Here is a 25455-nt window from a genome sequence, read left to right as displayed (position 1 = left end):
TCTTTAAACAAAAATCTTTCCATCTTTATACACCAACTAACTTCCTGCTTTAAAATATTTATAACAAAACACACTTAGAAGTCAGCTAAATGATTATTCAATTTATAAAAGTTTTTGTTTTGCAAAATGACTGACAGCAGTGCATGCATATGAGTGTATAACTTACGTGCAAAAGTTTGATTTGTATGCTGTGTTTACAGGGATATGTCTACTGCATGAAACAATGCTGAATTTTCATATGGGATAAAGATGTGTAATGAGACGATACTCTTAATGTATTATTTTTTTCTTTCTTATTCACATCTCTTTAATGGGACATTTCTCCATTTAGTCAGCCTCACCCATTGCCTCAAGAATGATTCATATTGGGCCTCCCTGGTGGCGCAGTGGTTACGAATCCGTCTGCCAATGCAGGGGACACAGGTTTGAGCCCCGGTCCGGGAAGATTCCACATGCTGCGGAGCAACTAAGCCCGTGCGCCACAACTACTGAGCCCGCAAGCCACAACTACTGAGCCCGCATGCCTAGAGCCCATGCTCCGCAACAAGAGAAGCCACCGCAATGAGAAGCCCGCACACCGCCATGAACAGTAGCCCCCGCTCACCGCAACTAGAGAAAGCCCACACGCAGCAACAAAGACCCAACACAGCCAAAAATAAATAAATTACAGAAAAAGAATGATTCATATTGTTATAGAATGCAAAAGAGTCAATGTTTAACTTCTGAATCCCAAATAGGCTCTTGAAGCCCATTTAATTAACAGTATTCTTCAGAGTCAAGCGTTCCGTTGCAAGCCCTCTAGGTAACAGGGATTTCAGCAAATGGCACAGGAATAGTTTCTTTCTATGCCCAAAACTGTCTTAGATTTTCACAAAAAAATTTAAAGAGTCAGAGAAAATAGATATGGTTAAGATAGAGCCTTTAGTTCAGAATGTGGGATGGAAGCATGAAAAGTTCCATGGGCTTGCTCCTCCATGAAACAACAGTAACTAGTGAAAACTGAAACACACACACATACAAGCCCAATTAAAATCTCTAGAAACTGTCCTACAGGCATGTAGCAAATGTAGACAATTTATTCAAAAAATTATACCAAACCTTAGGAAGAGCTACAAGAGCCACAGGCACTTGAGCCACAAACGGCTTCCTTTCCTCCAACCCCAACTAAGTGTGACAGAAGCTCCATTCTGGGTACGTGTGCCCGGAAATACAGAGCTACTCTTCCCTCCAGTTTCCAGGCGAGGGCTACGGTGTGTCTTGGGGAGGGGCAGGGCACCGGCATTTCTCATTCTCCCAGCCCCATGGTGCAGAGGCTAAGTTCCAGGTGAGCACAGCCAAGAGGCTGGGGGCTCCCTTCCTCCACGCAGCCCTCACTCATCACAGGGTGAAAACCATGGGGCACTAATAGCCTCATCGCAGCGCGCACCCAAGGCCGAGGTTTTACAGTCGCAGAGGCAAACCAAGCCCAGAAGCTAGCGCCACTGCCCAGAGACCTGCTCAAAAAGCACATATGTCAATTCCAGAGAGGTGGACGACCGTTTCTACCCCACAGCTCCTGGGCAGTGGCTCAGAGGTTCTGCCCAGAGGGAGAGGCAAGCCACTACCATAGAGAGCTCTGATGTTCTTCCCAAGGGAGTTGGCTTGACTTGGAGTAGAGTGTGGAGAAGCTCAAGCCCAAGGATGTTCTTGAAAACAATGGTGATTTGGGTGGCAAATCATTAAGTGGATGCTGGTAGCTCCAGGAGAACAACAAGGTAAACCATGGGCGAGGATTGACCATAGTGAACCAGGAAAGAGACAGCGAATAAGTGCTCTCTCAGGGTCAGAACAAACCTCAGACTAGCCTCAGAAACTACTCCTGCAAAGGGGCTCAAATTTAATTGGATAATATTGTAAAGCAGTATCTGCTTCAGGGTATTGTCAAAAATAATGGAGTCTCTGGCAGCCAATGAGCGTAGCCCAAGAGCTGGGTGTGATACCAACAGAGGCAGAGAGCTTAACAGAGAGTCAGGAAAGGAGACAATTAAAAAGAGCCCAGTTAAAACCACTGTCATCCCAGGGTGACTATGTGCATCCCAAGGCTATACTCTCTGACGGGCAACACCAGAGGCTTCACACTGCAGGGGAAATAGAGTTCAATGAAATAGTCCAGCCAAGCCACTAACCCACTAATCCAACAAGGAACGACAATACCACCCCCGGTGTCCAGAGGTGCTACAACGAAAAGTTTGTGCTTCAAATTATTTGAAGAAAATGAAAAGCCAAACCACAGGATGGGAGGAAACATTTGCAAATCACATATCTGATAAGGGACATGTATCTAGGATATTTAAACACCTAATGCAACTTAATAATAGAAAGACAAGAGCCCAATTTAAAAATGGGCAGAGGATTTGAATAGACATTTCTTCAAAGAAGATATACAAATGGCTAATAAGATCCTTATTAAAAGATGCTCAACATCTGTAGCCATTAGGGAAATTAAGTTAAAAATCACAATAAGATGCCACTTTACACTCATTAGAACAGCTACTATTTTTTTTAAAAAAAGGAAAATAATAAGTGTTGGTTAGCATGTGGAGAAATGGGAACCCTTGTTCTTGTGCACTGCTGGTAGGAATGTAAAATGATGCAGCTGCTGTGTAAAACAGTATGGTGGTTCCTCAAAAAATTAGACATAGACTTAATATTTGATATAGCAATTCTACTTCTAGATGTATACACAAAAGTTAAAAGAGGAACTCAAACAGATATCTCTGTGCCAATATTCATAGCAACATTAACCACAATACCCAAAAGCTGGAGACAATCCAAGTGTCCACTGACAGATGAATGAGTAAACAAAAGGAAGTGTATCCACACAATGGAACATTATTCACCCATGGAAAGAAGTGAGGTACTGATACACGCTACAACATGGCTATGTGAAAGGAGCCAGATACAAAAGGCCACATACTGAATCACCCCCTCTTTATGACGTGGCAGGAAGAGGCAAATCTGTAGAGGCAGAAAGTAGGCTAGTGGTTGCCAGGGGCGCAGGAAGAGGAGGACGGGGGATGACTGCTGCTGGGTATGGAAAGGTCCTAAGATCGATTGTGGTGATGGTGGCGTAAATCTGCTGATATACTAAAACCCACTGAATTGCTGGACCCTTTAAAAGGATTTGGTATTTACTTCATAGTATTTGAATTATATCTCGATAAAGCATTCACCCAAAAATGACAGAGCCTGGACCCCTGAGAAAACACTTAGTCCCTCCCAACCAACACACACACCTGGTGTCTCAGGAAGGTGAGAGGTGGTGAGTCAAGGAACACAGGATAATTTTATGGTGTGTAAGGGGAGAAAATCCATAGGAAAACCCTCTTCAAATGGATCCTGGTGGGCGCACTTAGAGGAGTATTTAGTAACAGTGCAAGATGACTAGAGAAGAGCAGATGGCGGCATGTGTGTGTTTAAGCAGAAGAGGGCCTGAGAGCACCACCTAGGTTCCCACATCCTGACGTGCACACCTGCGAATGTGGGGAGACTGACAAATCCCACAGAGCAGAGAGACCAAAATAACATATGGAATAAAAAGACTAGGAGCAAAGGAAAAGGGGACTTTGCAGACCTCAAGACCAGAGGCTAAAAACTACAATGAGGTGCTACCTCACACTGGTCAGAATGGCCATCATCAAAAAGTCTACAAATAATAAATGCTGGAGAGGGTGTGGAGAAAAGGGAACCCTCTTGCACTGCTGGTGGGAATGTAAATTGGTGTAGCCACTATGCAGACCAGTATGGAGGTTCCTCAAAAAGGAAACATAGTTACCATAGGATCCAGCAATCCCCATCCTGGGCATGTATCCAGAGAAAACCATAATTCAGAAAGATACCTGCACCCCAATGTTCACTGCAGCATTATTTACAATAGCCAAGACATGGAAGCAATGTAAATGTCTATTGACAGATGACTGGGTCAAGAAGATGTGGTACATATATACAATGGAATACTACTCAGCATTAAAAAACCCCAAAATAATGCCACTTGTAGCAAAATGGATGGACCTAGAGATTGTCATACTAAGTGAAGTAAGTCAGACAGAGAAAGACAAATAGCTTATGATATCACTCATATGTGGAATCTAAAGAAATGATACAAATGAACTTATTTACAAAACAGAAACAGACTCAGAGACATAGAAAACAAACTTATGGTTACCAAAGGGGAAAGGTAGGGGGGAGAGACAAATTAGGAATTTGGGAGTAACATATACACACAACTATATATGAAATCGATAAACGAGGACTTACTATATAGCACAGGGAACTATACTCAATATTCTGTAATAATCTATATGGGAAAATAATCTGAAAAAAATATATGTGAGTGTGTATATATGTATGTATGTATATATATATATATATATATATATATATACACACACACACACACATATATATATAACTAAATCACTCTGCTGTACACCTGAACCTAACACAACATTGTAAATCAACTATACTTCAACAAAAAATAAATAAATTTTTTTTAAAAAGAAAATTCTATCTGAAAAAAAAGACCAGAGGCAATGGCAGGGACGATGGATTTCAGTAACAAACGACAGTAGGTGACCTAAATCCAGGAGGAACAGAGTTACTGGTTGCCAATGCAGAGGTCACAGAAGTCGACACTTACAGACCTCAGGAACCAGTAAGGAGGACTCTCATGAAAGGATGCTTGGCTGTCCACTACGAGAATACCATGAGGTTAGGCAAGTTTTCTCCTGCATTTAGATAGAATACTACTGGGGAGAAGAGAAGAGAAGAACCTTAGAGAGAAGGAGAGCCCTGATAGGAAATTCAAATTCTGAATTAAGTTTAAATGCTGAAACACTGGGATTTTACCCAAACAATCTTAACATACCTGGAAGAGACTAAGTTTCAAACCAGAAGTGATTAAGTTATCATGAATGCTCGAAATAACTTTTCTCTTCCTGCTTTAAGCAGTAAGGGTTGTTGGTGAGCTACCGAGTTCAGCTTGAGCAAAGGGGGAAAGTTTCACTTCTTCATCACTATGCCAGAATGAGTAAATTTTAAGCTCCCTACAGTCCATTAAGGAAGAGAGTACTCAAGGAACGGTTTTGTTCCCAACACTAGAAGAAATGATGACTATGCTGGTGACAGAGGTGTTAGCTAATGCTACAATGGCAATCGTATTGCAATATAAATGTATCAAATCATGTTGTACACCTTGAACTCATACAATGTTGTATGTCAAAGACACCCCGATAAAATTTAAAAAAATAGAAATGGTCACGAGGGGGTATCCTTATACCCAACGAAGCAGTCAGATACAGGCTGAACTTTTAGACTGAAGGTGGAAGACCTGCGTGACGTAGACGTGTCTGGGATTGACTTGGAAGGTGCCTCCAGCTGGCTATGCGACTTTGGACAAAATTACTGAACCTCTTTCGGAGCTCATCTGCATGGCCCGTGAAGGGGCTGAACTAGAGAACCAGTAAGGTTTCTTCCAGCTCTCAAAGACTGATTCTCAGGTCTTGGATGCCCAGTGGGGAAGTATCTGCCACTTCTTGGCCAAGTTCACGTGGACATTGTCTTTTAAGAGATAGAGTCCCTCCCCTTTCCTTGGCCACGCCCCCAGAAGCTGGGCTGAGGACAGCCAGACAGAAAGCGCAGTTACCTGTCTTGTGTCGAGGATTCTTGCTTTTGCAGCTACATTTTCCAATTAGCTCGGGCGTATACACATCACTGTGACAGACGGCACAGTAAAAGAAGGCTCTGCACAATGAAAGCAAATCAAGAATGACTGATGTGAGGCTTCACGCTAAAGCAGCACGGGGCTGACTCAGTCTGCCTGCCATTAAGTTGTATTCGCTTTAGGACTTTCTCCCCGTTAAAGCAATAAAAAAAAATTTACCTTTTGACATCCTTTGCAGATTCAGCAATAAAGAACCCTAGTGTGTTCTTACGGAGCTTAACTTGAGCAGGTGGATTTAGTATCAGCCCACTGGAAACAGAAAATAATAATACAGTAATTTTCCCCTCCAATTTCTGGGGCAATATCTGTTTTTACCAAAGGATTCTCAAAGTTGCAGAGTTAATAGGACTCAATCCCTTTTTACCGCCAAAATTTACAGTAGAAAATGTGAATCTGACTGCATTTAATTCATCGACTGCTGCTGAATCTACTGAGGGGGGTCAGGTCATAGCCCAATTGCTGAGCTGCACACACTCCCTGGATTGTGTCCTGCATCAGAAATGGTCAAACCAATGCAGATGCAGGAAGCCTTGCTGATTGAAGCTACCCAAGGCCAAACAGGCCAAGGCCACACGGCTGCTAGTCTTACGGTCATCCTAGTGGTGTACATCCTTAGGCTATTTGTCCTTTAAAATTAAATTCATCTAATTAACTAGCTGGATTCAAAAGTTCCTTTTATTTGCCTACACAATTTTTGAACTTGTTTATCTCTGACTTCACTTTTGTGTATCTTGATTGCAAGATTTGTGAGAGCAGGAACCACGTGAATTGTTTCTATTTCTACACTACTTGAGTATTTTGATTGTCTATTTTATTACGGTTTTGTGTGTTTGAAAACGCTGCCTGATAAGCTTCATCCATGATATGTTTTGATAGGGGGCTCCACGGTGACTACCTGAGTTCCTCACATTTCTCCCCGCGGGTCAGGATCTCCCGTTTTCATTTCCTTTCATTCAGACCTCCAGCATGGTGAGGTCCTACAACCCTACACCTCCCCTCGCTTCATTTGTGCGTGGTCAAAGTACTCCTTTCCTCCTTTAAAACACACCCCTCCTTTCATATGCACACTGGAAAGAGGTCAAGTCTTCCTTTGGGCAAAGCTTAGTCTGTTGTTGGGATATTCCAGAGTAAGGTGTCAGAGCCTTACAAAACCAAAGAGCTTGTGCAACAAGAGATCCTCAGCTCTATGCCAAGAGCAAAAGGTGCTGAAGAGCTGAGCTCAAGCAGATGACTGCATGAGACGTCGTGCGTCACTTTCTGAGTACTGACTGACTGACCCTAACATGTCATTGGAATCGCTGCTTTTGACTTTGAAAAGGAAAGGACAGATTTGTGCCTCCCCGCCCCAGTATCATCGGTTGATATTCACTACCTAACAAGCATATGTTTAAGTTGTATCTTCATACCTCCTTTTTTAAAGGCAGGGTCCTCTGAACTCATGTTAAATGCTTAGTTATGAAGATACTGCCATAATAATTTCTCTGGTTGCATTTGAAAGAAGAGGTGAACCTCTTTCAAAGAAGTTACTGCTTGATCCTCCCCTCACCCCCTTCATGAATCACGGCCAGCTGCTGTTAGCGAACACAGGCCACTGGAACTAACTCAGAACATTCTCTGACCGGGGTCAGATCCAGCTTCACCTCTTACCGGGTGACAAATTATTCCCTAAGAGAGATCCTGAGGATTATCCAGAGCTTTTGCACACCTTAGAGTCTAGTCGAGTGCATCAGTTAGAAGAAAAAATAAAAGGTGAGAAAAAATAGGTTTTCCCCTAGCTTTTCAATATACTTGCCTGAAGCCCAGCTTTGAGATGCCCCATTTCCTCCCGTGTACAGTGACTGTGGTGGACTTAGCACAGCCTGGTGATCAGAAGCGCCCCCAGAGTAAGTTCACATTCTCGCTTGGCCCCTGGGTGTGGTGCAAGCTTGGGGAAATTATTTAACTTTTCTTGGCTTCTCCTCTGTACAAACGGGGCTAATTGTACCCTTCTTACAGCAGTGTTGGGAGGATTCGGGAGTTAATGGAAGTGAAGCGCCTACAGCAGTGCCGGTCATGAAGTAGCAGTCATGTAAGACTGCTATTACCAATATCTTTGCCAAATCAGGATTTAATTCTTTTGGTGCATCTGACTCTTTGGTGAGAAACCAAAATTAAATCTGTGTTGGAGCAGCTGCCGCATTTATTGGAGGTAGATGTATGCTAGGTAGTAAACAGCACCAGAACTTCTTGAATATATGTAGAACTCAGTTGCTTACTCATGTTTCTGGTCCACAATGTCCTGACAGTCATTCTAATAAAGTTTATAGCAATCTAGGATGTTAAATGTGGAAAGGATATTAAGAGCATTTGGTGTAACAGTTTCTGAATGCCAGTGAATAAAATGACTATATCACGGGGACTCAAAAAAATGCATAGATTCTGGTTTTATAAAGTCAGAAGTGAGGCTTTGAATTCTATGTCTTTCAAACTTTGCAAATAATTCCGATGCATAACCCAGGTCATTGAAGGCCCAAAACGTTAAAACCTGATCGTTTTGGGCTGGTGTGAAACCCAGACTCCCCGGCTCGTGAGGCTAAGATGCCGTCCTCTTCACTCTCACCTATTTCCAGTAGAAAGGGCACTTGCACATGGGTTTCGATTTCGAGATTTCCACGAGCACGGCAGAACTGTTAAATAAGATTCAGCCGGCCGGATGGTACTATTCTTTACTCTCCTTAAGCACTTGCTACTGTATCCCACTGACCCCTTCTGCTCAGATACCTTCTACATCCTCTCTAATTGACACACTGTTTCTTCTTTCTAGCCTTTCATATACTTTGTAGTCCCTCTGATATCATTCAAAATTATTGAATTTTGACCGTCTCCCTATGATTTTAGGGTTCCTGGTAATGTCAGTCTTCGAGCTGGAAGGGGTCTTAGGGATTAATTAATGTGACTCCCTCCTTTTACAGGTGATGCACACTTCTCTACGGTCACTGGGCTGGCAAATCATAATCAGGATCAGAATCTAGTCTCTTGATTCCAAGTTAATTCAAGGTAGTTTTCCACTAAAAAACGCACAGAAGCCAACACAAGTGTTTCTTGTTCTCCAGCCCACTTAAGCCTCACTTTTTAGTTTTCAGCATCTTTTATCTCTATATCATTGTGGCTGATTCTGGACTTTCTTTTTTATTATATGATAACTTCTCTTATATTATTCAGTATGCATTTTCAGGAAATGCTGATGGTCTGATAAGGTTACCTCTTTCCTTTATCAACAGCACACTTTGCCCAGCAGGCCGAATTCCCGTATTTTGTGGATGAGTTTCTAAGGCTAGAGTTTGTGGGAACATTTTTATCACAAATAACTCTATTTCATGGTATGGTTTCATGGTCAAGACTTACAAGACCTGGTAATATACTGAGGAACAGATATGAGAAGGTGACCATTTCTTCTGTCTCCGGATCATGAGACACAATTGGGGCAAGGCCATAGGAACCAAGGCAGAGCTCCTGCCCACCCACTAGGGTGACCATTCTAACCTCAATCATTAGAGACAGTGTTAAATGCACCAGAGCAGCCCGGGCGCCTTGAGAGCCTGAGGCCGGCTCTCAACAAAGAGCAAAAGGCTTAGTTATGGCTGTACGTCTGGACAAATCTTAATCATAAAGATTCTCCTCAAAGACTCTGAAGCGATTTGAAGTCTCATTGGTACCAGTAACCGTGACACACGGACTTGTGTTCGATGGCTATCAGCATGAGGTGCATCTTCACGAAGCAGAGCCTGGGAAGGAAGACAAGCAATCGTGAGGCAAGCGAGGACAGCAGAGCCCCAGGTCACAACAATACGACGGACACTCTGTGCTCTCTGCCTGGGCGGACACCACCCCCTCCGCAGAGGGAGAGCCTCTCAAATGTGGAATGTTCGCTGGAAAGTGAATCCATCCTGGAGTAACGCAGAGCCAGTGCACCAACTGGGACAGGGATGAACCTGTCCCGCACAGACTGTGAACCTCCAGGCTGCAGACACTCAGACTTACTCATCCTTATACCTTCTGTGTTTGTCACTGAGCCTGGTCTAGAGTGAGCCCTTTGTGGACACTGGGGAAAGAATGCATTGCACGAAAATGACGAAAGTGTTTCCCTTAACTTACCGGCAAACATCAGGAAAGCTCATTCCAGCAAAGTCATCAGAGAGGCGTTGAGTCAGGATTTTGTTCTTCAGGCCGCTGAAGAAATGTTTCTGCCAGGGCTCTTTAGGGCAGATCTGGAACACACATGAGGCACAGTGATGTGGAAAATGGGATATTCGATATACAAACTGAGTATTCTGCTCAGCACCAAACCAGTACCCATTGCATTCAGGTCCCAGAAAGGAGATTTGTCCTCGTGCTTAACTAGAGAAATGTCAAAGGAAGAACAAAAACTCTAACATACATCTCAACTATTTCCAGGGTGAAGTAGGAGCATCACGACTTAGTTCCTCCCCAGATGGCATCCACGCCTCCTGCTGGAAATTAATTCTTCTTCCAATAATTTCAGCAAGGTAGACTGGTTTTTGTGTCAGGAACAATAAGATGGTAAGAATAATGTGGAATCTAACTTGTCTCCCCCTAGGTATGGCTGTGTAAGATTTTTTTAAAGAACATATCAGTTTTCTACTCACTGACTAACCATATACCACAAAGATGAAAATATTCTTGACTTCTGCTCAGTATCAGAACCCTTCTTGGTTTAAATAAACTCAAAAAGCCATCTTGATCAATGGAAATGAGAACGTAAAAATCAAGGGCAGTGGTAGGCTTCTAGAGAAATGGGGAATGTGACAAAAGGATTTCTCTCAAAAAAAAGCTAAATGTTGTCTAACTGGGGGCGGGGGGCAGATGTTGCTGAGTAACTCATCTCTGACATCTGTGTAAGACCCCCAGGGATTCTGTTTTGCTCTATTTGCATCCTCCTCCATCCACAGCCATAAGAATCACCACCACGCTGCTCTGACAGGGCACGACGGGCCCCTTAAAGCCCAGAATCTCCAATGAAAGCCTGGAATTCCTAGGAACTCAGAAACACCACGGCAGTGGAGAGTTAAGGCCAGTTCAGAAACACTCCTCAGATGGTCATCTTGTGGTTTAGGAAGAACAAAACAAAAACAAACACACAAACAAAAAAATTCTGCCCTGCTAATAAAAAGGACCATCTCTTTCCAATACACCTCATCACCGTCTCAAGATGCAGCTGACTCTCTTGCATTTTCCCCCTTTCTTAAAGTCCTCTCCCTGTGCAGTTCAAGTCACTAAGTTCTCATGACCAAAGAAACTGGCTTACTGCTGCTAATCCAAATGTTCCAGGTTCTGCAAGAGGGTAAAAAATAGCCATAGAGATGAAGATGTCCTGAGTCAGGTGTTTTTTTTTTTTTTTGCAATAAAGACATTTTATTTATTTAAACATCTTTATCAGAGTATAATTGCTTTACAATGGTGTGTTAGTTTCTGCTGCATAACAAAGTGAATCAGCTATACATATACATATATCCCCATATCCCCTCCCTCTTGCATCTCCCTCCCACCCTCCCTAACCCACCCCTCTAAGTGGTCACAAAGCACCGAGCTGATATCACTGTGCTACGCAGCTTCTTCCCACTAGCTATCTATTTTGCATCTGGTAGTGTATATATGTCCATGCCACTCTCTCACTTCGTCCCAGCTTACCCTTCCCTCTCCCCACGTCCTCAAGTCCATTCTCTACGTCTGTGTCTTTATTCCTGTCCTGCCCCTACGTTCTTCAGAACCATTTTTTTTTTTTAGATTCCATATATATGTGTTAGCATACAGTATTTGTTTTTCTCTTTCTGACTTCACTCTGTGTGACAGACTCTAGAAAAAACTTAAAATAGAACTACCATATGACCCAGCAATCCCACTACTGGGCATATACCCTGAGAAAACCATAACTCAAAAAGGGACATGTACCACAATGTTCACTGCAGCACTATTTACAATAGTCAGGACATGGAAGCAACCTAAGTGTCCATCAACAGATGAATGGATAAAGATGTGGCACATATATGCAATGGAATATTACTCAGCCATAAAAAGAAACAAAATTGAGTTACTTGTAGTGAGGTGGATGGACCTGAGTCAGTTTTTTTTAAAATCAGAACGGGAAACAGGATCACAAGATGGATTTTGGATTTGGATAGTAGAATCGGGAGCATGAAAAAATCAGTTAGATTAGATCTAATCTAAATTTAAGTTTAAGGCAATCCTCTGTGCCTAGAACCAACTGGAGATGCTCCTCAGACTACGATTTCTCACCATATAATCAATATAGATCAACAGAGTCAGAATACATGGCATTGACCTAAGGCTTTCTAATCTGACTGCCCAGAAGTTTTACAAATATTCACTCAATACCTGGATAAAATCAGGTTATGAGTAGATTAGCAAGTCTTATTTCATAGACGCAGAAACTGACAGAGAAAGTTTAAGTGCCTAATCTGAGCAAAATTGGACATAAGACACTAGCATCCGGATCGTTAAACCTAAGTTAGTAGGTTTAAGTAACTAAATTAATTTTAGTTAATTAATTTAATTAATTACAGAATCTAAATCACCAGAGCAGAGTACAACATGAAAAAATCTTGCCCTGTTTAGAATTTCTGAAAGAGAGTTTCAGACTTCACTCCCCCCCAACCAAAAAATCTTCATGACCACAAATCTCTCTTAATTCCTATCTTCCAAAAGCCACCTTATGAATATTGACAGGTGACCATCATCACTGAGGAGGTTCCAACTTTAGATAAACAAACAATAAAAAAACCCCCAAAAACACAACAAACAACAACAGCAATAAAGCCACAACAGGGCAGGTTGTACATCTCTTACCTTCTATATTTTCATGAAGGAGACAAAGGTTTCATATAGAGTTCACACTCTATTTTCTCTAGACACAGAGATTAAAAATCACAATCCTCACAACACGTATTGCAGTTATCCTGCACTTTCTAAGCTTACAACACACAGGCAATGTCCTCACAAGCCATTTCCTGGGCTACACACAGTGACCACTAAGGGAAGGTTAAAGCATGTTCGCTGTATCATCACCAAGGCTCATTCCTACCGCCTGATGGTCGATTTTATTTCTCTGTATATGGCATCTCCTCGCATTCACAGGGGGAATTACTAGAGAATGCTGTGGTTTCCGGTTAGCATTTTGCTGATCAGAGTATCTCTTGAATCTTATACCTCTTTTGCTTTTCCTTAACAGCACCAAGGAAGGGACCAGAAAAGGTGTACAGATTTTTTTAAATTTATTGGACAAAGGAAATAAAGTGCAAAGAGAAGCCAAGAAGAGGCAAAGGTGGATGCATAATTAAATGGAGAGAAAGGTGTCTCTCTGGAGAGGTTCTGGACAATAGGATACCAGGCCCAGATGAGGGTTAGAACATCTTTCCCAGAGCATTTCACAGAGATGGCATTTGGAAGGCATACTATGTGCTACAGTATTTCATCCCAGTAGTCCATTTAGCCATTTATTTTGTCTCAAACAAAGGTATCAAAGGACCTGATGTAGGGCTTCCCTGGTGGCGCAGTGGTTGAGAGTCCGCCTGCCGATGCAGGGGACACGGGTTCGTGCCCCGGTCCGGGAAGATCCCACATGCCGTGGAGCGGCTGGGCTCGTGAGCCATGGCCGCTGGGCCTGCACGTCCGGAGCCTGTGCTCCGCAACGGGAGAGGCCACAACAGTGAGAGGCCCACGTAAAAAAAAAAAAAAAAAAAAAAAGACCTGATGTAGAAGACTGGGAGAAGATATTTAACAGCCAGAGGCACGGGGCATAGTGGTGAGACTGTAAGTCAGACAATTCTACATCTGCTACTTACTAACTTACTATTAGTTAGCGTCCATGACTGGGATACTACCTTGAAATATTGAGGGAAACACAAAATGTACTTAAAATGCATGACACACAGTAGGCATTCAACATGTGGCTACTATTATTATTACTGCATAGAATAACCCAAAATAACCCGGAAAATTAGATTTTAATATTATTTGTATTATTATTTCTCTTTGATGAATATAATTTATTATTATGTCAATTAGTTGGTATTTAACATATATTTAAATGTATGATTTCTCCACTAATAACATAACCTTTATTTATATTTCTACCTTCAATAACTCAAAGTGCTTCTACATTTATGAATACATTTACTGTCATAACGTCATGGATTGCTGGGAGGAAGCAGGGTTATGATTTCTATTTTGCAGGTAAATATTCTTAGGCAACAATAAGATAAACAACTTCTTCAAGGTCAGTGTGGTACTTGGGACTTCAATCTAGATGTCTCAATCCCTTCCCAGCTCAAGTAGAAGTCAAACCTCATTTCTTGGGGCCTTCTTGCTTCCCTCAATTTTTATTTTTATTCCTGATATTAATTTATGAGGACATGGGGATAGAGCCAAGATTCAACATCAGTTTCCAAGGTTACCTTCTTGTTTTGCTCAATAAATAGAGATGTTAGAAAGGTACACAAGCCTGGCACCAAACAGCCTTGGGCGATAAATCCGAGCTTTAATTCAGCAAAGCAGATGATGTTGTCTCCAGTATTCCAGTTCCAGCTGGGGATCTTTGGCAGAAAAACCTGTTTCATGGTAGAAAGTATTAGAAACAGACTTGTGGATACAGAGAACAAACTAGTGGTTACCAGTGAGAAGAGGGAAGGAGGGAGGGGCAAGACAGGGGAAAGGGATTAGGAGATACAAACTACTATGTATAAAGTAAATAAGCAACAAGGACATAATGTACAGCACAGGGAAATATAGACATTATTTTGTAATAACTTAAATGCAGTGTAATCTATAAAAATATTGAATCACTACGTTGTACACCTGAAACTAATACGATATTGTAAATCAACTGTACTTCAGTAAAAGAAAAGAAAGTCAAATATTAGAAAGAAATATACCTCAAGAAAGTTCCCCGAATTTGCAATCATTTTGTTCGCTTGTTTTATGTTTTTGAAATATAATTAACGTATAAAATTATATTAGTTTCAGGTGTACAATGTTCAATATTTGTATATATTGTCAAAGGATGACCACAATAAGTCCAGTTAACATCACTACTGTAATTACAAGGTATTTTCTCTTGTGATGGGAACTTCGAAATTCTATTCCCTTAGCAACATTTAAATATAAAATAAAGTATTATTAACTACAGTCACCATGACTCTTTTATACTAGAAATTTATACCTTTTCTTCCTGTTCCCCCATTTTGCCCACCCCCACCTCTGGCAACCACCAACCTGTTCTGTGAATCTATGAGCTCAGGGTTTCTTTTTTGCTGTTATTCAACATATGAATGAGATCACATGGTATTTGTTTTTCTCTGTCTGACTCATTTCACTTAGCATTATGCCCCTGAGGCCCACTCGTGTTGTTGCAAATGGCAAGATTTAGGGTTTTTTTAATACTTTTTGAGAAGACTGTGTATTCTGGTGCTTTTGAATGCAATGTTCTGTATTTGTCTAAGTCATGAGGTATAATATGTTGTCTAAGGCCAATGTTTCCTTATTGATTTTTTTATCTGGATGATCTATCCATTGAAGAAAGTAGGGTATTAAAGTCCTCAACTATTACTGTATTGCTATTTCTCCATTTAGATTTGTTAACATCTGCTTTATAAATTTAGGTCCTCCTATGCTGGTGTCATAAATATTTACAAATGTTATATCCTCTTGTGGGATTGACCCTTTTGATAATGTAATGCCCTTCTTTTTCTCTTACTACAGTCTTTGTTTTAAAGTCTATTTTGTCTGATATAAGTATAGCTTCCCCAGATTTCTTTTGCTTTCCATTGGCATGGAATCTATTTTTCCATCCCCTCACTTTCAGTCTGTGTCCTTATATCTAAGTTTCTTGTAGGCAGCGTATAGATGGGTCTTATTTTTTTTGTCTATTCAGCCACTCTATGTCTTTTGATTAGAAAATTTAGTCCATTTATATTTAAAGTAATTATTGGTAAGTATGTATTTACTGCCATTTGTCAAGTGTTTTCTGAAAGTTTTATAATTCCACTGTTCCTTTCTTCTCCTCTTGCTCTCTTCATCTTTGATTTGATGACTTTCTGTAGCAGTATGCTTAGATTCCTTTCTCTTTATCTTATTTACTATAAATTTTTGCTTTGTGGTTACCATGAACCTTGCATAAAACAACCTACAAGTCTCTTTTAAGTTGATAGTAACTTAAGTTTGATCACATCAAAAGCTCTATATTTTTATCCCCACAACCCAAGTTTTATTTTTGATACTACAATTTACATCTTTTTATTTTATGTATCATTTTACAAATTATTGTAGTTATTTACTACTTTTGTCTTTTAATCTTCATACTAGCTTTGTAAGTGATTAATCTATCACCTTTACAACATTAGAATATTTGGAATTTTACTATATATTTACCTTTACCAATGAGACTTATACTTTCATATGTTTACCTTTTACTAATTACCCCTTTCACTACAGCTTAAAGAAGTTCCTTTAACGTTTCTTGTAAGGTCTGTCTATTGGTGATGAACTCTTTTAACTTTTGCTTGTCTGGAAACCTCTTTATCGTTCCTTTGATTCTGAATGACAACTTTGCTGGGTAAAGTATCCTTGGTTGGCAGTTTTTTTCTTTTTCTTTTAGCACTTTGAATATATTGTGGCACTGCCTTCTGGCCCGCAAAGTTTCTGTTGAAAATCTGCTGATAATCTTATGGGAGTTCCCGTATATGTAACAAGTTGTTTTTCTCTTGCTACTTTTAAAATTCTCTCCTTGTCCTCAACTGTTGACACTTTAATTAGAATGTACTTGATATGGATCTCTTTGGGTTCCTTTTATTTGGAACTTTCTGGGCTTTGTGGATCTGAATATCTGTTTAGGAAAGTTGACAGCCATTATTTCTTCAAGTCAGTTCTCTACCCATTTCTCTCTCCCTTCTCCTTCTGGGACTCCTATAATGTGAATGTTGGTCCACTTGATATTGTCCCATAAGTCCCTTTAAGCTATCTTCACTCTTTTTCATTCTTTTTTCTTTCTGCTGCTCTGATTATGTGAGGTCTACACTCTCTATGCTATCTTCAGGTTTGCTGATCCTTTCTTCTGCTTCCTCTGGTCTGCTGTTGAACCTCTCTATTACGTTTTTTTTTTGCAGTTCAGTTATTGTATTCCTCAGCACTGTGACTTCTATTTGGAACGTTTTAATATTTTCTATCTCTCTGTCGAAATTTTCACTTTGTTCATCCATTCTTCTCCTGCTCAGTGAGCATCTTTATGACTGTTATTTTAAACTCTCTATCAGAAAAGTAGCTTATATCCTTTTCATTAAGGTCTTTTTCTGAGGTTTTGTCTTGTTGTTTTGTTTGGAAGATATTCCTCTGTTTCTTCCTTTTATTTGACTCTCTGTGTTGGTTTCTGTGCATTGGACAAAAAAGCCACCTCTCCCTGTCTTGAATGAGTGGACTTGTGTAGTAGATGAATCTTATTGTTCAACGCTGCCCTAGTCCTTGGTTGTTTCTCAAACCCTTGTCATTGTCCAATCTGCCTACTTTATTTTTAGTGGCTCCCAGTACTTAAGGGTGTGCCAAGACCTGTCCATGGCCCCAAGGGGAGGATCTCAGTCAGCACCTAAATTCAGAATGACTGGACTCCAGACCATCAGGCAATAGCTTTTAAAGTATGTAAACATAACTCTTTCCAAATTTACATTTTTATGTAATTAACAATCTTAATGGGGCTCCAAATTTCACCTGCAACTGGCAAAAGCTTTTTGTGTGTAGACTCATTATAAAGTAATAAGTTCATATATTACTTAGATGAACTAAGTTCATTTAGTTCTACAGACTAAAAGGGGAGGAGACTGAACAGGCTATAATGTTACAATACCTTGTTATGGGACTGAAGTATCTGTATGATGACTCTGGTATTAGGGTAATAGTTCTTGATAGAGAGCACCCTACAAAAATAACAAACATGCTCATTAGTGATGTGCCATATCCAATGTCTTTACGATATAATTCAATTCAAAGTTAAGTTGATGTGTGGGTAAGCACAGGAAAAGAGCACATTATAAAGTTCATTGTTATGATCTTCAATAGCACACACATGGAAGAGTGCTATGGTTTCAGTGACTTAGTAAATTAAATCTATGGAAAGGTAAGCTTTTGGTATTAAGAGTGGTCTTCTGGGAGCAATTCCTGAGGAGGAAATAATCAGTTTCATATATTTTAGTCTTCAAACTCAAACACATTAATTACAGAAAAAAACAGAGACTGAATTGCTATCTATAGCTCAAAGTAGCAAACAGACTGTCTAATCCAACTTTCTTATTTTACAAATTAAGAAACTAAGATCTATCTTATATTTACTGTACGTTACAAGTTCTCAGCCTTCTCTTGCTTTTTGTAGAGTCACCTTCAGCTACGTGTATTTATTCTGCTCTGGGGGCCAACAGTTCATCTGGGTTAGGTACAATGGCATTGCCCTCACAATGACAGTTTGAATCTCTTACCACAAATTGAGTTCCTGCTCATAGATAGTTCACAGTTCAAGATGGTAACACTAATCCTAGCCATCTTGAAAATACTGCCAATAGTCAAAAGCACATCATACTGAACCATGCACAATCTTTCACTAGGACTACTGGAGAAAAACCCCAGTAAATAAAGTCTAAGAATAAGGTTCACAAACCACAAATGCCGTCTTTATTTCTGAGGGGCTGTTAGTCAGAATGGTGCTATCTGAACAGTTATCAGTTATTCGTATGCTTGCTTTTTAAATTTAGACAGCTATTATCCCTACGGAACTCCAGGAAAGTAAGTGGAGAAGCACATTGACACACAGTAAACTCTATTTTGATTTCCTTTTTCATACATCTGCAGAGTCTCTGGGGCCAAAAAATAAGGCAGAAACCTGGAATATGATGAACCCTGTGCTGTGATACATGACATCTGTTTAGTCCTATGCATGGGGCTTTATTTTAAAAGAGGTAAAAATAAGATCAGCATTGGAGCATGTAAGACACAGTGCCAGCTTCTTACCTCATAATGTTTGAAGTGTCTTCAGCATGTGAATCACTGCACAGAGGGTTGGCTATAATCAGGCATGCTTCTGCAGAGTCCACCTATTCTTCAAGATTAAACAGCAGCCACCTTGTTAATTATACATGGGAAATGCTTACGTGTTCCCCTTTGGGGTTTTCTTATGGTTTCATCATACAATTTCCAAAAAGAAAGAGAGCACACTTGGGAGGGACTTGTGATAAGGATGTCTTTACATCAGAATCACAGTCCAGCAAATGCTGAAAGGGGCTGCATAGACGGACCAGAGTCTCCAACACAGATGTAGATTGCTTTAAAATGGAACAAGTGCATAATGAGATTTTTCCTATGATCCAGAAACGTCAATTTATGACTAGTGATGAGTAATAAGATCTTTTTAAGCAACTTCCTGTATAGTTATTAACCTTTCAGAATAGCAAAAAAATTACTGAAGTGGCTCTTATAACCCCAAGTTGCAGGAAAGAGAAAGATTATACTGTGTTTGTCAATTTTTGCTTCAATTCTTTGTGTTGACTCTATAGATCTCTGCTTTAAAAAACTGAACCTTTTGCTCCATATGATTGTGAGAAACCTAAAACATGAGAGGAAGTTGGCCTTCATCTTAAACGCAAGATGTCTAGAGGGTTGGCTGTTGCTCATCTCTTTTAGTCTCGGCCTAACTGGGATCTCTGCGATTTTCCTTCATGCCTTTCCTATCAGAGGGCATATCAGTGTGTTTAGGAGAAGCCGGTAAAAGCTGACAGACTCCTAGAAATCTGTCATCTGGTAAGAATCCCACTTGGATAGAAAGATCTAACACACTTCTGCTATCCACAACTTTTTCAGATGTCTTAGACTGATAACATAAAACTGTTCTAGATAGAGAATTTAGTGAAATTAAAAAATTTAAATATAAACGTAGGTAAATAGTGAGGTCTGCTTGGTATCTGTCAAGAAGGATTTGGAGGTCAATTACTAACATTTCTTTATGATCAGTTTTTAAAGTTGAAGAAGTTGTATTTCCCCCAATTCAAGAGTCTGGAGTAATCCTTTGGGAAAAGCAATACACACTATTGTCTTAATTGCTGCAGCTTAGGAAAACGACAAGGAGGAAAAGAACTAGATCTCACCGCAACTCGCCTCAGATCCTCCCACTTCAGTGCAGATCCAGAAATGAAAGTTGTATAGGCCATGTAGCACTTAAATATGGTTTCCAATTCCAAAGAAGGAGGAACCCTGGAAAAAGAGCATAGTGCCAGGTATGGAAAAAGAAGATTGGCTTTGGTTTAGAGACTGTTACATTATTTAGTGCATTTAATAAAAACTCTAATCTTCTCTTGGAAAACATCCATCCTCCATTATTAATCCACGTGCTTAGGTGATGTGGACACCACTAGCCTAATTCCAGAAATGGGTCTGAAGCTCAGGGGCAATCAATCACAGAGACATGAAAAAATACAAATCAGATTAATGCAAAAAAAAGGGGGGAGGGAATTACTAAGAACAAAGAAGTTCAGGACCAATGAAAACATTTCAATTATTCAAAAAGACATAGCATTCTAAAACAACTATGAATTTAATAAAATAGCTTCTAAATATACAAAAAATTTTAACAAAATGAGAGAAATACATGAACCTGCCACTGTAATGACAGATTTCAAAGCATCTCTCTCAATTACTGACAGATCAAGGAGAAAAAATAATGAAGTTTGATATTTATAAATTCTGCAAACAATATTTAAGATATCTAATTTAAATTTTTTTCACCTTTATTGAGGCAAAATTGACAGTTAAAATTGTAAGATATTTAGTGTACAACATGATGATTTGATGTATGTATACATTGTGAAAGGATCCCTCCCATTATTTAATTAACACATCCATCACCTCACATATTTACCTTTTTGGGGGGTGATGACATTTAAATTCTACTCTCCTAGCAAATTTCAGTGATACAATACAGTGTTATCAACTATAGTCACCATGTTTTACGTTAGATCCTTAGACCTTATTCATCTTAAAACTGCAAGTCTGTACTCTTTTTACCAACCTCTCCCTATTTCCCCCAATCCCCAGACCCTGGCAAACCATCTTTCCACTTTCTGTTTCTGTAAGTGTGGCTTTTTAAAAAAATTCCAGATATAAGTGACACCATGCATTTGTCTTTCTCTCTCTGGCTTATTTCACCAGCTTATAATACCTCCCAGGTTCATCCATGTTGTTGCAAGTGACAGGACTTCCTTCCTTTTTAGGGTTGAATGATATTTCATATCATTCAAATATATATATATATATATATATATATATATATATATACACACACCACATCTTCTTTATTCATTCATCCATACATGGAAACTTAGGTTGTTTCCATATAATGGCTATTGTGAATAATTCTAATTTTCCTCAACAGCACACAAATATTTACCAAAATGATAATTTACTTGACCAATAAGGAAAGCCTCAACACACTGCAAAAAAAAATCTGCTGTACATATAATGACCTCTGATCACAGTACAATTAAAGTAAAAGTTAGTAACAAAAAAATTAAAAAATATTCATCATAGTTGGAAATTTTGAAAAACAGACTGCTAAAAATCTCATGAGCTATGAAGAAATTATAATGAAATTTATAAAATTCTTAGGAATTAATTATGTGAAAACACTAAATATCTAAGTCTTTGGATACAATAAAAGCCTGCTTTAGGGGAAAGTTACAGCTTTGGACATTAATCTTGGAAGAAACCCAAGAAATAAGAAGAAAAGAGACAATAAACACAAGAGTGCAAACAGTGAAATAGAAAAGAAAAATAAAAGAGAGAAGATGAACAAAGACAAAGGCTGGTTCTTTGAGAAAAAAATCACTCATATAATAGGCAAAGCTGTAGTAAAATTGATGGAGAAAAAGAGAAGACAAAAATGACTCATAATATTGAAAGAAGATAAAAATACCTACAGGCAAAGTAGAGATTAAAAATAATAATCAAAGAATACATCAACCAACCAAATGCGACAGCTTTTAAAACTCAGACAAAATAGACAAATTACTAAAAATAGATCTTACCAGAACTAACTCTAGAAGACTATTAAAGGAAATGAAGTTTAGTTTAAAATCTCTCAAAACTAAACAAAAACGAAGAAAACACATACAGAGACCCACACACTAAACACAATTTTTAAAACCACCAGTTCTAAATGGTTTAGCAGGCAACTTCTACCACACTTTAAAGCAACAAATAATCCCATTTTTATACAAAGTCTTTCAAACACCTTAAAAACAGAGAATGGTCCCCAACAAATACTACAAAGCCAAAATAACCCTTATAGCAAAACTATTAATTTAATTCATCACATTAACAAATTAAAAATTACACAGCCACCTCAGATGCACAAAAAAAGTTGATTAAAATATCTTTTCACAGTTAAGAAATAAAACTCATGGTATATTAGGAAGAGAAAAGAATATCCTTAACCAAATAGAGTATCTTTAAAATAAAAAGGATGGCCTTAGTGGGAAAATATTAGAAAAGTTTTCTTTAAAATGAGAAATGAAGAAGAGATACAACTATTGCTTTTTTCTCAACATTATATTTGATGTCTTAGCAAGAGCAATAAGAAAATAAAGATACACTGTACACATAAGGGTTAGAAAGGAAGAAATAAACTCTCTTTATCTGAACTAATATGATTATTTACATAGAAACCCCTAAACACTACAGAAAAATAAATAGAGGCTAATTTAACAATATGGATGAATGGAAGATTAATACACAAAGGTCAATTCTGGTTTTTCATACCAAAAGCAAACAAGTAGAAAATACAATAAGACATTATTTCAAATATATCAGAGAATATCAAGTACTTATAAATATATATGTCACATATATTTATTACATATATACATATATAAAATTACATAATATATAATAAACAGCAAGCCTGGGAAATTATACAATATTATTGAGACACTAAATGAGATCTAAATAAGTAGACAACCATAGTATAGTCAGAGTCAGAAAGAATTTGTAACACAAAGAATCAATTTTAAACCAAACTTTCAATTAGATTCCTCCCATCAATTTCCACAGGGTTTTTCATAGTTCATGATAAAATGATTATAAAATTGATATGAAAGATAAAGGGCCAAGAAGAGCTTGTCAACTATTGGAAAAAGAAGAGCAAGGAGGGAAAACCTGCCCTAAGATGTATAAGGATTAATTATGAATCTTTAGCAATTAAAAAAGCATAGTATTAATGCAGTAAGAGATAAACTGATTAAAAAAAACACAGAATAGACCTATTTATACTGGTAGCATGTCAGATCAGTGAGGGGAAAAGGGTTTATTCAATAACTAGCATTGATAAAATGATTATCTATGGAAGAAGCTGAAGTTTTATTCATGCGTCTCGCCATAAAAAAACAAATTCCAGTATAATTAGAGATGTAAACATCAACAAAAATTAAAAATTCTTAATAGGAAATGTAATTAAATATCTTTAAAATATTGGGATATGGAAAAATTCCTAAACAAAAACCAAAAAAAATCATTAAATACCATTGAAATGATTGAAAATTTGAACTATAATAATATTAAAAACTTTTGAATATCAAAATACTTCTCATACTCAGTGAAAAGACAAGTTATAAACTGGAAAAATATAGTTACAATTCAGATCACTGATGAACAGTTAGTGTCAAGAATACATTAAGCACTCCTAGAAATTAAATAAGAAAAGCCCCACAAACAATCCAATAGAAAAACAGGTAAAATGCATGAGTAGGCTTTTCATGGAAAGAGGAAACATGTATGGCTAATAAACATGAAGAGAAACTCCATACTTAGTGATAAGAGGCTTATAACTCAAAACCACGATGAGATTCCACTTTACACTGATTCCACTGCAAAGATTAACAAGTATGACCATGCCAGTTGTTAGAAAGAATGTAGATGTACAACTACACAAAGTCCCTTACAGATTGCTGATAAGCTTGAAAAATGGTGCAACCACTAGTAAAAAATGATACTATCTCTTAAAAATGAACATTCACATTCTTCACACCATTAAACCACCCTCCCCCCCCCACACACATACAGACACTCTTGCACAGGTCCACTAAGAGCCATACATAAGCCATGTTAATAATAAAATTATTTCCAATAGAAAAATCTAGAAACAATGCAAATCACACCAAGAGTGGATAAATAAACTAAGGTTTACTCTGTCAATGAAATATCATATAACAGTAAACAATTAACTACAGCAACACTCAGAAAAATGAGTGTATCTTAGAAATATAAAATGAGGAAAATCTAAGTACCACAAGATTCCACTGGTGTGATCTTCCTTCTGTAAAGTTAAACACAGATAAACATTTTAAGACTGTACATAATTGCAATAAAACTATAGGAGAGATAAAGAATGATGATGATGTACAGAACAACTGAGAGCAGTATGAAATGTGGGTAGGATCATATAGTTAGATACGGGTTCTGTCCTAAATTTTGTCTTGATGGTGAGTTCATGTACTGGTACTTAGAGCATTATTAAAAACAGCTACTTACAAAAACAAACAACCAAAATGTGCTTATGTATAAGTCAAGTACAAAGGTTGTTGTAAGAATTACGATAAATCCAATTCTAATTTCCCAACACTAAAGAAGAAAAATAAATCTAGTTATGTCATCCCTCTGCTGAAAATCCTCCAAGAATTCAGGACTGACTTGGAGAAAAGGCAACTTCCTTAAAGCCAAATCCTTATAATAGACTATACAATACTTTTGTTATCTGGCCCACTATCAACTGCAATATTTGGAAATTCTCTGAATTTGTCAATCCTCTTGAGTAAAACTTCCCCTATTCCCTTAAAACATATGTGAACGAGTGAGAGCTTTGCATGTTTTCATATATTAAACATCACTAGAGCTGGGGCCTTTGTTTTCAGGCATAGTAAACTAGATAATTTCAGCCAACCTTCTACTAAGGATATATAAAAATGCTGGATGAAATATAAAAACATCTAATAAATCATGAAAGATATAACCAGACCGTGAAGAATTTCCAGGCCAAAATCTAGAAGAAATCAAGGTCTTAGAGGTTAAGTCCAGTCCCCCCACCCCGCAAAGCATTTAGTAATTCAGAAGATACAGCTACCAAACTGAGCTAACATTCTGGTGATGTCATAGGGTAAGGGGTCCAAAAACTTCCAGCTCCCCTGACACACAAAATGAAGACTTTAGTAACTTCTCCATATTTTAACCTGGCATAACAAAGGTATGCAGGCATAGAAGAAGTGTAAAATTGAATAAATTAGTTTTCAGATGTACTTTCATTCTGAGTTTGTCACCTGGGTAGTACAGTGAACATCGAGCGTTGAATTTGGATTTATGTGGTCCTAAGGCACAAGTGCCCCATTGTACTTGGAAGAAGTAAATAAATATCCTCTCTGGGGGCTTCCCTAGTGGTGCAGTGGTTGAGAATCTGCCTGCCAATGCAGGGGACATGGGTTCGAGCCCTGGTCTGGGAAGATCCCACATGCCGTGGAGCAACTAGGCCCGTGAGCCACAATTACTGAGCCTGCACGTCTGGAGCCTGTGCTCCGCAACAAGAGAGGCCGCAATAGTGAGACGCC

General features: G+C 38.7%; 1 protein-coding gene across 1 annotated transcript in view; it reads right to left on the bottom strand.

The window, feature by feature from the left end:
• The window catches only part of KCNU1 (potassium calcium-activated channel subfamily U member 1), a gene marked incomplete at its 5' end in the record, with an annotated part of 136502 nt that overhangs the window by 74997 nt on the left and 36050 nt on the right, over nucleotides 1-25455 (bottom strand). The window contains 8 exons of the mRNA XM_082680408.1: nucleotides 5684-5781; nucleotides 5921-6010; nucleotides 9457-9525; nucleotides 9896-10008; nucleotides 14233-14385; nucleotides 17670-17739; nucleotides 18824-18906; nucleotides 19954-20059. Of these exons, the coding sequence (XP_082536534.1) occupies nucleotides 5684-5781; nucleotides 5921-6010; nucleotides 9457-9525; nucleotides 9896-10008; nucleotides 14233-14385; nucleotides 17670-17739; nucleotides 18824-18906; nucleotides 19954-20059 (782 nt within the window). The remainder of the gene's footprint in view (nucleotides 1-5683; nucleotides 5782-5920; nucleotides 6011-9456; nucleotides 9526-9895; nucleotides 10009-14232; nucleotides 14386-17669; nucleotides 17740-18823; nucleotides 18907-19953; nucleotides 20060-25455) is intronic.

Source organism: Grampus griseus (genome assembly GCF_964374135.1).
Source record: "Grampus griseus genome assembly, chromosome: 21".
Taxonomy (NCBI): domain Eukaryota; kingdom Metazoa; phylum Chordata; class Mammalia; order Artiodactyla; family Delphinidae; genus Grampus; species Grampus griseus.
Note: the sequence above shows the minus strand (reverse complement) of the source record. Positions and strands in the feature narration are given on the sequence as shown.